This window comes from Heloderma suspectum, chromosome 5, assembly GCF_057233095.1.
Source record: "Heloderma suspectum isolate Gila_16-S chromosome 5, 16-S_ref, whole genome shotgun sequence".
In the NCBI taxonomy this organism is placed as follows: domain Eukaryota; kingdom Metazoa; phylum Chordata; class Lepidosauria; order Squamata; family Helodermatidae; genus Heloderma; species Heloderma suspectum.
In genome coordinates, this window is record NC_139462.1 from 46,804,435 (window position 1) to 46,816,870 (window position 12,436).

Sequence of the window (12,436 nt, forward strand, 5' to 3'; positions counted from 1 at the left end):
GGAACAAAGATGCCAAATACAAACTAAAAGCTTTCACATGGTCTGATATGGAGTTCAGACAAACACAGGGGTGTGTATATTGTGCACATGGAGTTGTCATGATCTCAAGAGAAGACATTCAGCCTGAAAATATCCTGTGGGAAACAGAATGCTCAACTAGATGGATCTTTGGTCTAATGCTATGTTCATAAACACATACAGGCTGCTATAAAAATAACTATTCTTTCCTCCTGAGAAGAAGGCGCTGTGGCATAATATAGATAAACGGAGGTTCAAAATATATAAGCATATAATCTAGACAACAAAGACAAAATCAGTGCCACTTTCATTCAATCCTGATTTAACCAAAACATCTGCCTGTCACCCCATAAATGTCACTGTGCTTCTGTTCCTCTTTTGAAAAAGGAATGAAGGGTTTAAAGAACAGCTAATAGCCAGCAGCTGTTTGGCTGTGAAATTACACATCTGGAAAAGCACAGTGCTGTTAATATGGACTGAACCAATTGTTTCCTAATAGCTTCTGCTTAATTTTTAAGAACCATAGGAATAACAACAAAACAAAAATGGAGGCACATGCTCTTCATGAATCATCTGCTTTCTAGAAAAACAATACCAAAATGCCCCAATAATTAACTAAAGCCACACTTACAATCTGCTCCTTCATAATAAAAGACAACTAAGACAGCAATTCTTTGGTCCCAGGGTAAGCATCCCTGGGACCATAGGATGGCTCGGAAAATGCTTTCCGAGGTCAGAGACAGCGGTCTGACCTTGGAAGAGGGTGTCGGAGAACTGACCCCCATCCTCAACCAGCTGGCATAGAGGGAACTGCACTGGCTACCTCTCCAGGGTTGGAAAATCAACCTCAGAGAGGGGGGAAAGGCAGTGTTCTCAGGGGAGGAGGCTCATGATTTCTCCTGAGCTTCCTCCAGCCTCCTTCCCTCCCCCTCCAACACACCCTTGCTAGTCAGGCTAAAAAGCCCATCTAGCAAAAAGAAAGGAGATCAGAGGACAGGGAGGCAAAGATCTCCTCCACTGCTCCTCTCACCCTATCAGCTTCCTAGTAGTGAGGGCGCACAATTCTATAGAATTGTGCTCTTACTAAACTTAATATTAGGGTGATATTTTGGTGAATCCAATACAGTGTTCAAATTATTTGCATGATATAATCAGTAATCAGAAAGCACATAAGATGATTCACCACATTGGTTTAAATGGGGACGGCTGATAGTGCAAGTATTAATGCAAGTATTCCATCTCAAATGCTGGTAAACAGAAGAAGATGGTCATCCAATGCAGAACAGAACTATCATTTCCCTTCCTAAGTCACCAGTTGGCCACATCGTGTTAATCTTTCTCTTTAAGAGATGTATGGAATATTAAGAATTCCCAACTAATACTTAGGGCCAAAACAGATCTTAGTTTAAATCCATATCTAACAGCTACATCTTGCTTTAGACTCTGCACATTCTGGACTCATCCAACACCGAGGGGACCAAGCTTTTTGGGGAGGCTGCACTCACTGCCTCCCAGGAAGAACATCATGGAAAGGGAGGAACAAACCTGGATCCAGAGAAGAGCTTCAGGGAGCTTGCTTTGCACCTCACCTCTAGGCCCAAGTTCTATACTTGACACGTGTCATTCAGTTACATGTGTACACATGATCAGGGGCCCATTGTAAGTTAAAGAATTAAAGCTTCTTCAGATCAGGAGAACTGAGAACTGCAGCCAGGAGTAAAGCATGGATGGGGGGAAGGGGGAACACACCAGACAAGGGATTTAGGTAGACACAGGTCTCAAGTTCATACTCACAGAAGAGAAACATGGCATTCTGGCAAGGATCCTGTTTCTGCCACATGTTCTGTTAGAAATGCTTGGACCAGCCTGGCTTCTGAGTCATGTTGGGAAGGTGAGAAAGACTACTACCACTGACAGCCAACACCATTCCCACAATTGTCGCTCACCTTCCTCCATGTGTAGTCATGGTGCCAGCCCCTTCGGTGGGCTGGCTCATGCCCTGTAGCCCAGAATCCCCTTACGAAGGGCTCTCTCTGTGTGAGGTAGCAAACAGCTCACCCCTACTCCATCTCAACCAAGGATCCTGTACAATGCCCTAGCACCATTATTAGCTACTGGCTTTTCTACATGAGGCATTTATCATGTGCTTATCATTCCCTATTCATGGTTGTTTATGGGTCTTTAGATGATGTTGTGACCTTCCAGTTTTGCTTCTGCATCTAACCAGCACTTTTGGCGAGTTTTTTTTAGAGCAGGGGAAATCCAGCATTTAATTGTGAAAGTGAAAGGAAGTCCAATTTCCACTTGTGTAATTGCACTATTCTGCTATACCACAGTGCCACCTAGAGGTTATGTAGCAGAAAAGCAAGAAAGGAAACACTATTTGTGTAGTGCTCAGATTCAATTCTGCTACAAAAACAAAAGAAGATACAGCGGATTAACAGCCTCGTGTAGAAGAGCTCTGTGACAAAGACATAAACAGCCCTGCAGGGCAACAGCAAGTATACCTGATAAGGGATGCTATGAGGAAGGCTAAACGCTCAGGATCCATTAAGCTGATTAAGATCCTGGGGAAAATTCCTTCAGCTCTGTCACCCTGCGGCTGAGTCCATAACAGTCCACAACATTGGCTCAAGCCAGTGGAATGCTATAAGCCAGCAAAAGAGGATGGGTAGGGTTGGGCAGGCTGAGGGGACAATGAACAGACAAGTTCTCTCTCCAGTCCTCCCCTTCCCCCAACCACTTCCTGATTGGCTAGTGGGAGGGGGGAATCCCACTCACATTGCACCAGGAAGGCACCAGCTGCTGTGTCTGCCCCACTTTCCTGCCCCCCAGCCCAGGCACAAAGAGGGACTCCCGGTGCAAGCAGGAGCCTGGCTTGGGAGTACGTCCCACTGATCTCAGTGGGATTTTGAAAACATGCCTAGGATCAGGTTACACATCACTTCAAAGTCAATGGGACTGTTTGCACAATATTTTTTAAAAAGCTTATTTAAATTGCAGCATGTGCTGGGCTCATGCAGGGTGCGACTTCTATAATTGCTGCCCGGCACAGCTTGTCATGTTATGTGAGCCCAGGCAGCATGGCTTGTTGGAAGGGGAAATAACCATCCAAAACAAATGGGCTGTTGTAATATATCTGTTATTATAGAGTTGTTTTAATAAGCCACTGTGACTTATTTTGATTGTGCAAACCAGGACCGTGTCTCCACGACAACGGAAGGAGAAGTGAATGGGAGAGTACTGGATTTTTTAAAAGGAATCAGCTTTGCTGCACTTTGGTCCATGCGGGGCTCCACAAGCAAGTGCTCCACATCAGTAAAAATCGCTTCACAGATCATATTTCCTGGTGGGGGTAAAAGTCATCTGACTGGCAGGGGCTGCTCAGCCAATAAAAGAGGCTTCCCCCCCTCCCCTTTCTCTTTCCCCCTGAAACTCCAAATGCAGATGAACCTGCATTTCAGGAGCAAGCCTCATTGAGCACAATGGGAGTTACTTCTGAGGAGACACTAATGGGTTTGTTGTGGGAAAGAGAGCAGTAAAGACAAAAATGGGGCACCAGCCCCCATGATGCTGCACAGGATCTTTATAACGAAGGGTCAAAGTAGTTACTTCCTAAGGCAATAAACCAAACAATGGAGAATCAGAGCCTCAAGATCGCGCTTTACAGCACTTAAGGAATTTGGGCTTTAAACTGTGCCATTTCAATTGAGGGGTTTCCCTGTAGGTTCTGATGTGGGCATTGTTTTTATGTATTTTATTTCTGTGAGCCGCCTTGGGAGGGCTCCTGCCCTGAAAGGCAGCCAAGAAATATTGTAAATAAATACATTCAGGGAACAAGCCTCATTGAGCACAATGGGAGTTACTTCTGAGGAGACACTAATGGGTTTGTGCAATGGAATGGGAAACACACAGGAAACACCCCTTGGCCAGGGTCATGCACACCCCTGGGCAGGACTAATATACCCGAGGTCAATGAGGGGGTTGGGGCACACAGCACCTATACAGAGGAGAACCCAACTTGAGGGAAAGAATCATACTTTAAGCAGTCTCAGAAAATCCAGGTTTTCCGTGATAAGCTCCGGGGCGGCTGCTGGATGGCCATGACATCATATCTCCCAAACGACCTCCAAACGCAGCCAGCTCGGAGTAAATCGCTCATGGAGGCATCCCCCAGGTCACTGTGAATAAACTGGATTAAGTGGCATATGTGATGGTCGCAATGCAGCTACAGAAGTTGATGAATGGGGAACTGGTGCTCTTGGAGCATGGTGAACGCATTTGTCTTTTGTGACTGAAGCATAATGCACAGTCCTTCAGTTTCTTGCCACTACTAATTAACTCAGTTTCACTAACGTCTGAATCCAATTTGTTTTGCTGAGGCAGGTTCAGTTTGTTCAAAGTATCACAAGTCTTTATCAAAAACTAACATAACGCTTTTGGTCTTGAACTGTTAATACCTTTCTGAATCAGATGGCTGGTTTGTATGCATATCTAGGACCTTCTTTGGTGAGCCTTCACTGCTGGCATTACACTGGCAAGGGTCAGTCTAAAAAAAAGAAGAGAGAGGAAATTAGTATTAATGTTAGAAAAAGCTGTTTTTCTGCTTTCCCCAAACTGTAGAAGTGAAAAGTTTATTTGTTTTTAAAGTGGGGGCGGGGGGGAGGCCACATGATCGCTATGTAACCCATAGGAATCTATTTTTTATTCATGGATTTTATAATAAAACAAAATTTAAAATGTTTAACAAGGAGAAATGTATTCTGGTATAATAGCTGACATTATTAATTATTATCGACATCATTATCTACGTAGTCATCCTGCCTCCAAAATCCCTGTTCATCATCTTTACTGAACTGTGTACAAGCTTTACACACACCGGCTCTTGCTCTTTCTGCATTTTTCCAGAGTTCAGCTCATGATTACAGCATGCATGCTCAGCTCCTACATATGTATGAACGTAAGAACATAAGAAGAGCCATGCTGGATCAGACCGAGGTGCATCTAGTTCAGCATTCTGTTCACACAGTGGCCAGCCGGCTGCCTGCAGGAAACTCACAAGCAGGACATGACTGCATCAGCACCCTCCCACCCATGTTCTCTAGCAACTGACGCACACAGGCTTACTGCCTCTGATACTGGAGCTAGTATATAGCCATCAGGACTAGTAGCCATTGATAGCCTTCTCCTCCAGTAACTTGTCTAAAATTTAAAGCCACCCAAATTGGTGGCCATTACTACATCTCGTGGAAAGAAATTCCATAGTTTATGCACTGGACTCTGTTCGGAAGAGCCCATCAATGGGGCTAGCAAGTGCAGTACCTCTCCCCCTTCCATTGCAACAATGATTGTACCCCATAGAAGTTGTCTGCACAAGGCTATGGAGGGGAGCGCTTCTGTGTGACATAGCACAGGCCTCCATTATTCAGGCCCCCTGGACATGCCTAAGGTTCCTAACTCATACAAATGCAAATGTAAACCACAATAATAGAATTTGGGCACAATGCCCCAAATAGTTCAGCTTTGAGGATAGTCTCAGCATAGCACTAGAAGGAAGGTGCTCCCATTGCACACGTACACACAAACGTACACCCACACCCACCTACCAATCATCTGTAAAACAAACGAGTAGTCCTAAGGCACACGCTCCACTCTGATTCAAAGCACTCTTGAGGAAACAACTCAAAATATTCACTGTAGGAAACGCTGATATTTTTAAAAGAAATTTTAAACAAAGAACAACTCTTGGTACTACCTGGTTGCTTTCAGGTGGCTCTTTCCTTAAAAGCATGGAAGCAAAGCTGAGAAGGAAAACTGGTCTCGACATCTAACAATTGACTTCCTATGTGACACACTTTCTGGCTGCCTGAATATGTCACTTTTGAAACACAGACAGGCTGGGGAACACGAGTGGGAGGATGCTGTTGCACTCCCGCTTCTAGACTTCCCACAGGCAACTGGTTGGTCAACGTGCGAACAGAATGCTGGACTAAATAAGTCTTTGGTCTGATCCAGCAGGGCTCTTTTTACATTCTGAATTCTGTTATTCTTAACATTAGGTTCCTGCACTATTGTTTCAATAACCTGGGACAGTTTCAGGCACAGTATATTTAGGCAGCACTGATCATCTGTATTTGGGAGGAAATCTTGTTCACTCTATAAAGTTGGAGTGAAATATACAGTACATATGAAGCCACCATATATACAGGTAGACCACTGGTCCACCTTGTCCAGTATTAGTCTCTCTGGGTGAAAGTGGCTCTTACCTAGAACCTACTACCAGCTCTTTTTCTAACTGGAAGTACCAGGATTGAAACTGGGGTGTTCTGCAGGGAAAGCATTAATTAATTACTTAATTATATTTAATTTAAGAACTTAAAAGCTGCCTTTGAAAACAAAAGTTTTCTCAAGGCAAAGGAAGTTAATATCATAATACATTTCAAATCATGATATTAAAAAAATAAATTAACTAAGCCCAGCAGTATAAAGCCATTCCAATCAGACCATTAAAAAGCATATCACCATTAAATGCAGAGAGATATGGCATTAAAATGCAACTCATTGTTTCAATAAAAAGTGGATTGAAATAAAAAAGGTATTTAAGCCCACATAAAAGCAAACAGTGAGGGAGCCAAGTGCACCTCCTTTGGGATGGAATTCCATACATGTGGGGCCACCACTGAAAAGCTTTGTCTCTTGTGCCTGCAAACCTAACTGATCTTAGACCTTAAAAAAAATCCCTACCCCCCCTCCACATGCTAAGGCAGGACCAGCCCAAGACAGCCCAGGACCAGCTCTTCTTCCTGAGGTGAAGAACAAGACAGTGTCCTCTCCCATTCCATATACAAAAGCCCGCTGGACTGGTAGTTGAATCTTTCTTCAACACTGGCAATTGGACAGCATCCTTCAGTGCACCTGAAGGCAGAAGGCTAGCTGAGGGGACACAAAGCAGACTGCATGGTGCACAGGTCTTTCCTCCAACACCTTGCTACCTTGCTACCACCTCCCAGTATCTGCCATCTGAGGCAATCGTTTCACTCTGCCTAATGGTAGGGCCAGTCCTGCAGGAAGGTCCCAATCTGCATCAAGACCTCTACTCTTAATCTTGAGTTAAAAAAAAGAATACAAAACTGCTAGCTATTCCTTAAAGCAGGGATGGGCAACCTCAGGCCTGGGGACCAAATCCGGCCCTTCTGGGGTCCCAATCCAGCCCTCTGGAGTTCCCCAAATGGCCACACTCTCTTCCCCTGGCCATCCCGCCACCACCACCCATCATTCGGTGGTTTCTAGGCTTTGGTGTAGTTGTCTCCACATTCTAAAAGGTTGAAATCCTGTCCTAAGACTGAGTCACTGGCAGAAAGACCTTTAAGCTGAACCATGCTGCTATTTCTGGAATTTTGGACCCACTGCGTTTGCCTTTGGCCCCGCCCCCTTTGTCTTCAGCCCCGCCCACCATTGGAAAATGGCCCCTGAGCACAAAATTGAATTTGGCCATCAGGCTGAAAGAGGTTCTCCACCCCTGCTTTATAGTGACATGTGCTTTGGCTCTTGATGGTGGGCCTATGAGCAGGGCACCTGTGGCTGAAAGAGGTTCTCCACCCCTGCTTTAAAGTGACATGTACTCTGGCTCTTGATGGCAGGCCTATGATCAGGGCTCCTGTGGCTGAAAGAGGTTCTCCACACCTGCTTTAAAGTGACATGTACTCTGGCTCATGATGGCAGGCCTATGAGCAGGTCTCCTGTGGCTGAAAGAGGTTCTCCACCCCTGCTTTAAAGTGACATGTGCTTTGGCTCTTGATGGTGGGCCTATGATCAGGGCTCCTGTGGCTGAAAGAGGTTCTCCACCCCTGCTTTATAGTGACATGTGCTTTGGCTCTTGATGGTGGGCCTATGATCAGGGCTCCTGTGGCTGAAAGAGGTTCTCCACCCCTGCTTTAAAGTGACATGTACTCTGGCTCTTGATGGCAGGTCTATGATCAGGGCTCCTGTGGCTGAAAGAGGTTCTCCACCCCTGCTTTAAAGTGATATGTGCTTTGGGTCTTGATGGCAGGCCTATGAGCAGGGCTCCTGTGGCTGAAAGAGGTTCTCCACCCCTGCTTTATAGTGACATGTGCTTTGGGTCTTGATGGTGGGCCTATGATCAGGGCTCCTGTGGCTGAAAGAGGTTCTCCACCCCTGCTTTAAAGTGACATGTGCTTTGGCTCTTGATGGTAGGCCTATGATCAGGGCTCCTGTGGCTGAAAGAGGTTCTCCACCCCTGCTTTATAGTGACATGTGCTTTGGGTCTTGATGATGGGCCTATGATCAGGGCTCCTGTGCCTGAAAGAGGTTCTCCACCCCTGCTTTAAAGTGACATGTACTCTGGCTCTTGATGGCAGGTCTATGATCAGGGCTCCTGTGGCTGAAAGAGGTTCTCCACCCCTGCTTTAAAGTGATATGTGCTTTGGGTCTTGATGGCAGGCCTATGAGCAGGGCTCCTGTGGCTGAAAGAGGTTCTCCACCCCTGCTTTATAGTGACATGTGCTTTTAGTCTTGATGGTGGGCCTATGAGCAGGGCACCTGTGGCTGAAAGAGGTTATCCACACCTGCTTTAAGGTGACATGTGCTTTGGCTCTTAATGGTGGGCCTATGAGCAGGTCTCCTGTGGCTGAAAGAGGTTCTCCACCCCTGCTTTATAGTGACACGTGCTTTGGCTCTTGATGGTGGGCCTATGAGCAGGGCACCTGTGGCTGAAAGAGGTTCTCCACCCCTGCTTTAAAGTGACATGTGCTTTGGCTCTTAATGGTGGGCCTATGAGCAGGGCTCCTGTGGCTGAAAGAGGTTCTCCACGCCTGCTTTAAGGTGACATGTGCTTTGGCTCTTAATGGTGGGCCTATGAGCAGGGCTTCTGCGGCTGATCTGAAGGCACATGCAGGTCCATATTGGTGAGGCCAGTCTTTCAGGTAGCCTGGGCCCAAGCTATTCAGGGCTTTAAAGCTCAATACCAGCATATATCAGAACTGCTGATACAGAATTGATATAATGTGGTCCAAACAGTTGACCCCTGCAAGCATCCTATACCAAATGAAGCTGCCAAACTATCTTTAATGGCAGCCCCACATAGATCACATTATGGTAGTCTACCGCTCTACCAATGGCCTTTGCCAAATGACTAAGAAGAGTGACTAGACAGGCCAGACTGGGGCTTGGGGGAGGACGTGCATCACTTGTGATCTACAGACTTTTCATGGCCTAGAACTCTGCTATTCATGCCTCTTGGGGTATGCCTATGGATGCTAACTCACAAAGATACAAATAAGTATTATTTCTGGTCCCAAACATCTAAATATGTCCCTGCTATTCCTGTTGTTTCATTTAAAGTCAACGAACTCACCTCTCATCAAGCAAACTGCCTTGGAAGGTTAATGCAAAATTACTAGTGTTTTTCACTATAGCCAGCCCTTTGAAATAAAAAAAAATGAGGGAACAAACTGATTTTTTAAAAAGGGACAGGGGATAATTCTATTGTAATAGGCTTCATTTCCATTCCTCATGTTCACTATAGGTTTTTTTATTGCACTGTATGAGAGAGATCTTCACCCATGCAGTATTTTTATAAATTAGCATCACTTTGAGCTAAATATCTTTGCACAGCTCACAGCATTTATACCTTTAAAATGGTATAATTCCCCCATCATTCCCTCATCATGTGAGCACATGCTATATAGTGGCTAGATAACCACAGTGTCCTCCGTTCAAATTTTGCCTCATCCTCCAGCTATCAGGCCAACCATTCTCTCTCAGGCTCAACCCACTCATCTCCTGAATGATTATATGAGGATAATAATACCAGCATACCTTAATTGTTGTTTAGCAACCCTCTCAGAACACAGTGCAATTGTGTATTGCTTGGTACCATTTCTCCACCTGACTATTAAAGATCATTAATATGAAAACTAACCCCAGGTTAGTCCTAGCTTTAAAGAAAATAGGTAGCAGATTTTAGTCAGGTTAAAATGTGCAAAGGTTTTAAAAAACAAGCATGATTGGGGGAGGGGGCTTTTTCTGATGAGGTAATGGCATTTAAAAAAAAAAGCATTTACTAAACAAAATGCAAGAAATAACTTTCTTACTAAACCAAAAAATGGGACGAAATTACACAATTTACCCCCAAACCATTTATCAACACAGACTCTTTACGGTTACCTACCTTAAAAGGATCTAATCAAGAACTAATAACAATGGGAGCTATAATAACAGAAGTAACTTTTATTATTTTTTAAAACAACAACAATAACAACCTTGATTAAGACTCTCAGCCAACACACAAGCGGAAGTGTTTGGACTTCAACTAATTTAAACCTATGGGGTTTAAACTTAAACTTTGTGCATAGTTTATGCTTTAGTTTTAAGTGTGCTTACTTGGACATCAATTCTGTTGGTTTCAGTAGGAAATAACTTCCAGATTAACAAACACAATCCAAAAAAAGTGAGGTTGCAATGCTGTGAACATAGTGGCTAAACACTTGTAGGACTGATGGATTTAAGTCTATTGGTTCCAATGGGTTTAGGAGCACCTAATTCTGTGTTTAGTTATAGTCCATGTGTTTAGGATCATCTTTATCCTAATTTTTTATTCCAACTTAAAAAAAAAAACAGCCTGGAACTCCTACAGTGTTGCATCTGCTGATGCTCCTTGACCATATTTATTCATAGTTCTGAAAGGGAAAAAAGGAAGAAGTTCTTAAATCCTTTAAAATATTTTAAAGTCTTTTAGGGTGCAATCCTATACATGTTTAGACAGAAATAAATCCTACAACCCCTGTCTGGGAAATGCTGGAAGTTGTAGGCCTTTGTTCTATCTAAACATGCATAGGATTGCACCTTTAAAGTCTTTTAAAATATTTTAATATTTTTGTTTTATAATTTTATATAATAATATAATAGCCCCTGCAATGTGATTTGACCGCTGATGCCTCATACTGTATTTTATGTGGTGTTGGCACATTTATTTGTTTTATTTTGTTGATTTTATTGTGATTTTATTTGTATTGTTATTATTATTGTAAAATGCCTAGAGAAAAGTATTTTGAAGCAATTAATAAATCTAAGAAATAAATAAAGTGAGTTGATCTGACTAACAGGGAAATCACAAGCACAATAAAGCTAAAACCTTATTAGGATCAACCAATTATCAGAAAGAGATGTGTGTAGAACTCTTCCTTGGGCCGTATTTTCCAAACTGAAATACATGAGTAATTCAAAACAGGGCATATTAAATGCTTCAATAAAATAATTGTTATTTATTTAAAACATTGAATATAAAAGGTTTTAATTGGAGGTCAGCTTGTATCTAAGCACAAATACAGTAAAGAAAGAAGAAATCTTCAAGTACTCACCATATCTAGACGCTAGATGCCAGTTAGTGCTACTACAATAACAACAGCCTTAGTGACAGGACAAGGTGCTTTGAATAGATACATATATCTCTCCAAAGGTCACGTTCAGGGAAATCCATTCCTGTAATATCCACAGATGAAAGACCGCTTAATCATATTGTGCAGAAGCACAGCCTACATAGTTCAAATTGAAAGTACTCAAAATGAAAGAGCACAGAGAGGATTCCCTCAGATTCTTCAATGTACCATGGAACAGAAACAAAACATTACTCAACGTCAACTGGAGGGGACTCCGTGGGAGAGAAGAGCGTCCTGTGCAGTGGAAAAAGGTTGCATCGACCCCACACCCTCCAAAAATAGTCCAACACCGAAATACTGGCCTTGAAGTGGCACCATTTACAGTAAGGTTGAAAAAAAGGCACACAATCATTTCGTGGAATGCTCCTGATACTGTGTTCCATCTGATTAGAGATTTTTCTAAATGCTGAATTCTACCATCCATTCACATCGACTTTTAAAGAGCCATATTTATTGACACAATTAAACAGCACTTGACTATTTATTTTTCTGTTCCTGAAGAGAGAAGTAGGAGGTAACAGCCTTTGAACCCTGGCCCATTTCTTGTGTGTTTTACAAGAAGTGATGATGCAGTTCTTGGTAAAAGTTCACACCAGTCACATTAGAGGCTAACCTGCATAATACTGAGAAATAATTCTCAGATGATGATCACAAGCAATAGAGACTAGCAAAGAAGGAGGAGGCAGAGGAGGAGGAATATAGTATGTTTGAACTAGTCAAAGCACTTCACAAATGCTTTTTATTATAGCCAGCATTTTAAGATAGACCATCATTGTTATTCCTACATTGTTGGTTGGAGGAGCTACGCTGAGGTAGAAGAAGTACTGGCTTGCGGCCACCAACCTAATTAATTTAGCATCGAGGTCACATTTGCAATTTCACTCTTAGGGCCTTTTCACCAGTGGAGGCTGGTGGCTCTGATATCAGTGGGGCGGTGAGTCCACTCCAGGTTTCAGTCAGAC

At 43.4% G+C, this 12,436-nt stretch overlaps 1 protein-coding gene across 1 annotated transcript in view; it reads right to left on the reverse strand.

Moving 5' to 3' along the window:
• TNIP3 (TNFAIP3 interacting protein 3) overlaps nucleotides 1-11,971 on the reverse strand; it is a 106,950-nt gene extending 94,979 nt beyond the window's left edge. Inside the window, exons 1-2 of the mRNA XM_084855941.1 lie at nucleotides 11,397-11,971; nucleotides 4,479-4,567 (exon numbers count right to left, since the gene is read on the reverse strand). Coding sequence (XP_084712067.1) covers nucleotides 4,479-4,567; nucleotides 11,397-11,399 — 92 coding nt within the window. The 5' untranslated portion in view covers nucleotides 11,400-11,971. The remainder of the gene's footprint in view (nucleotides 1-4,478; nucleotides 4,568-11,396) is intronic.
• Nucleotides 11,972-12,436: the final 465 nt, after the last annotated feature.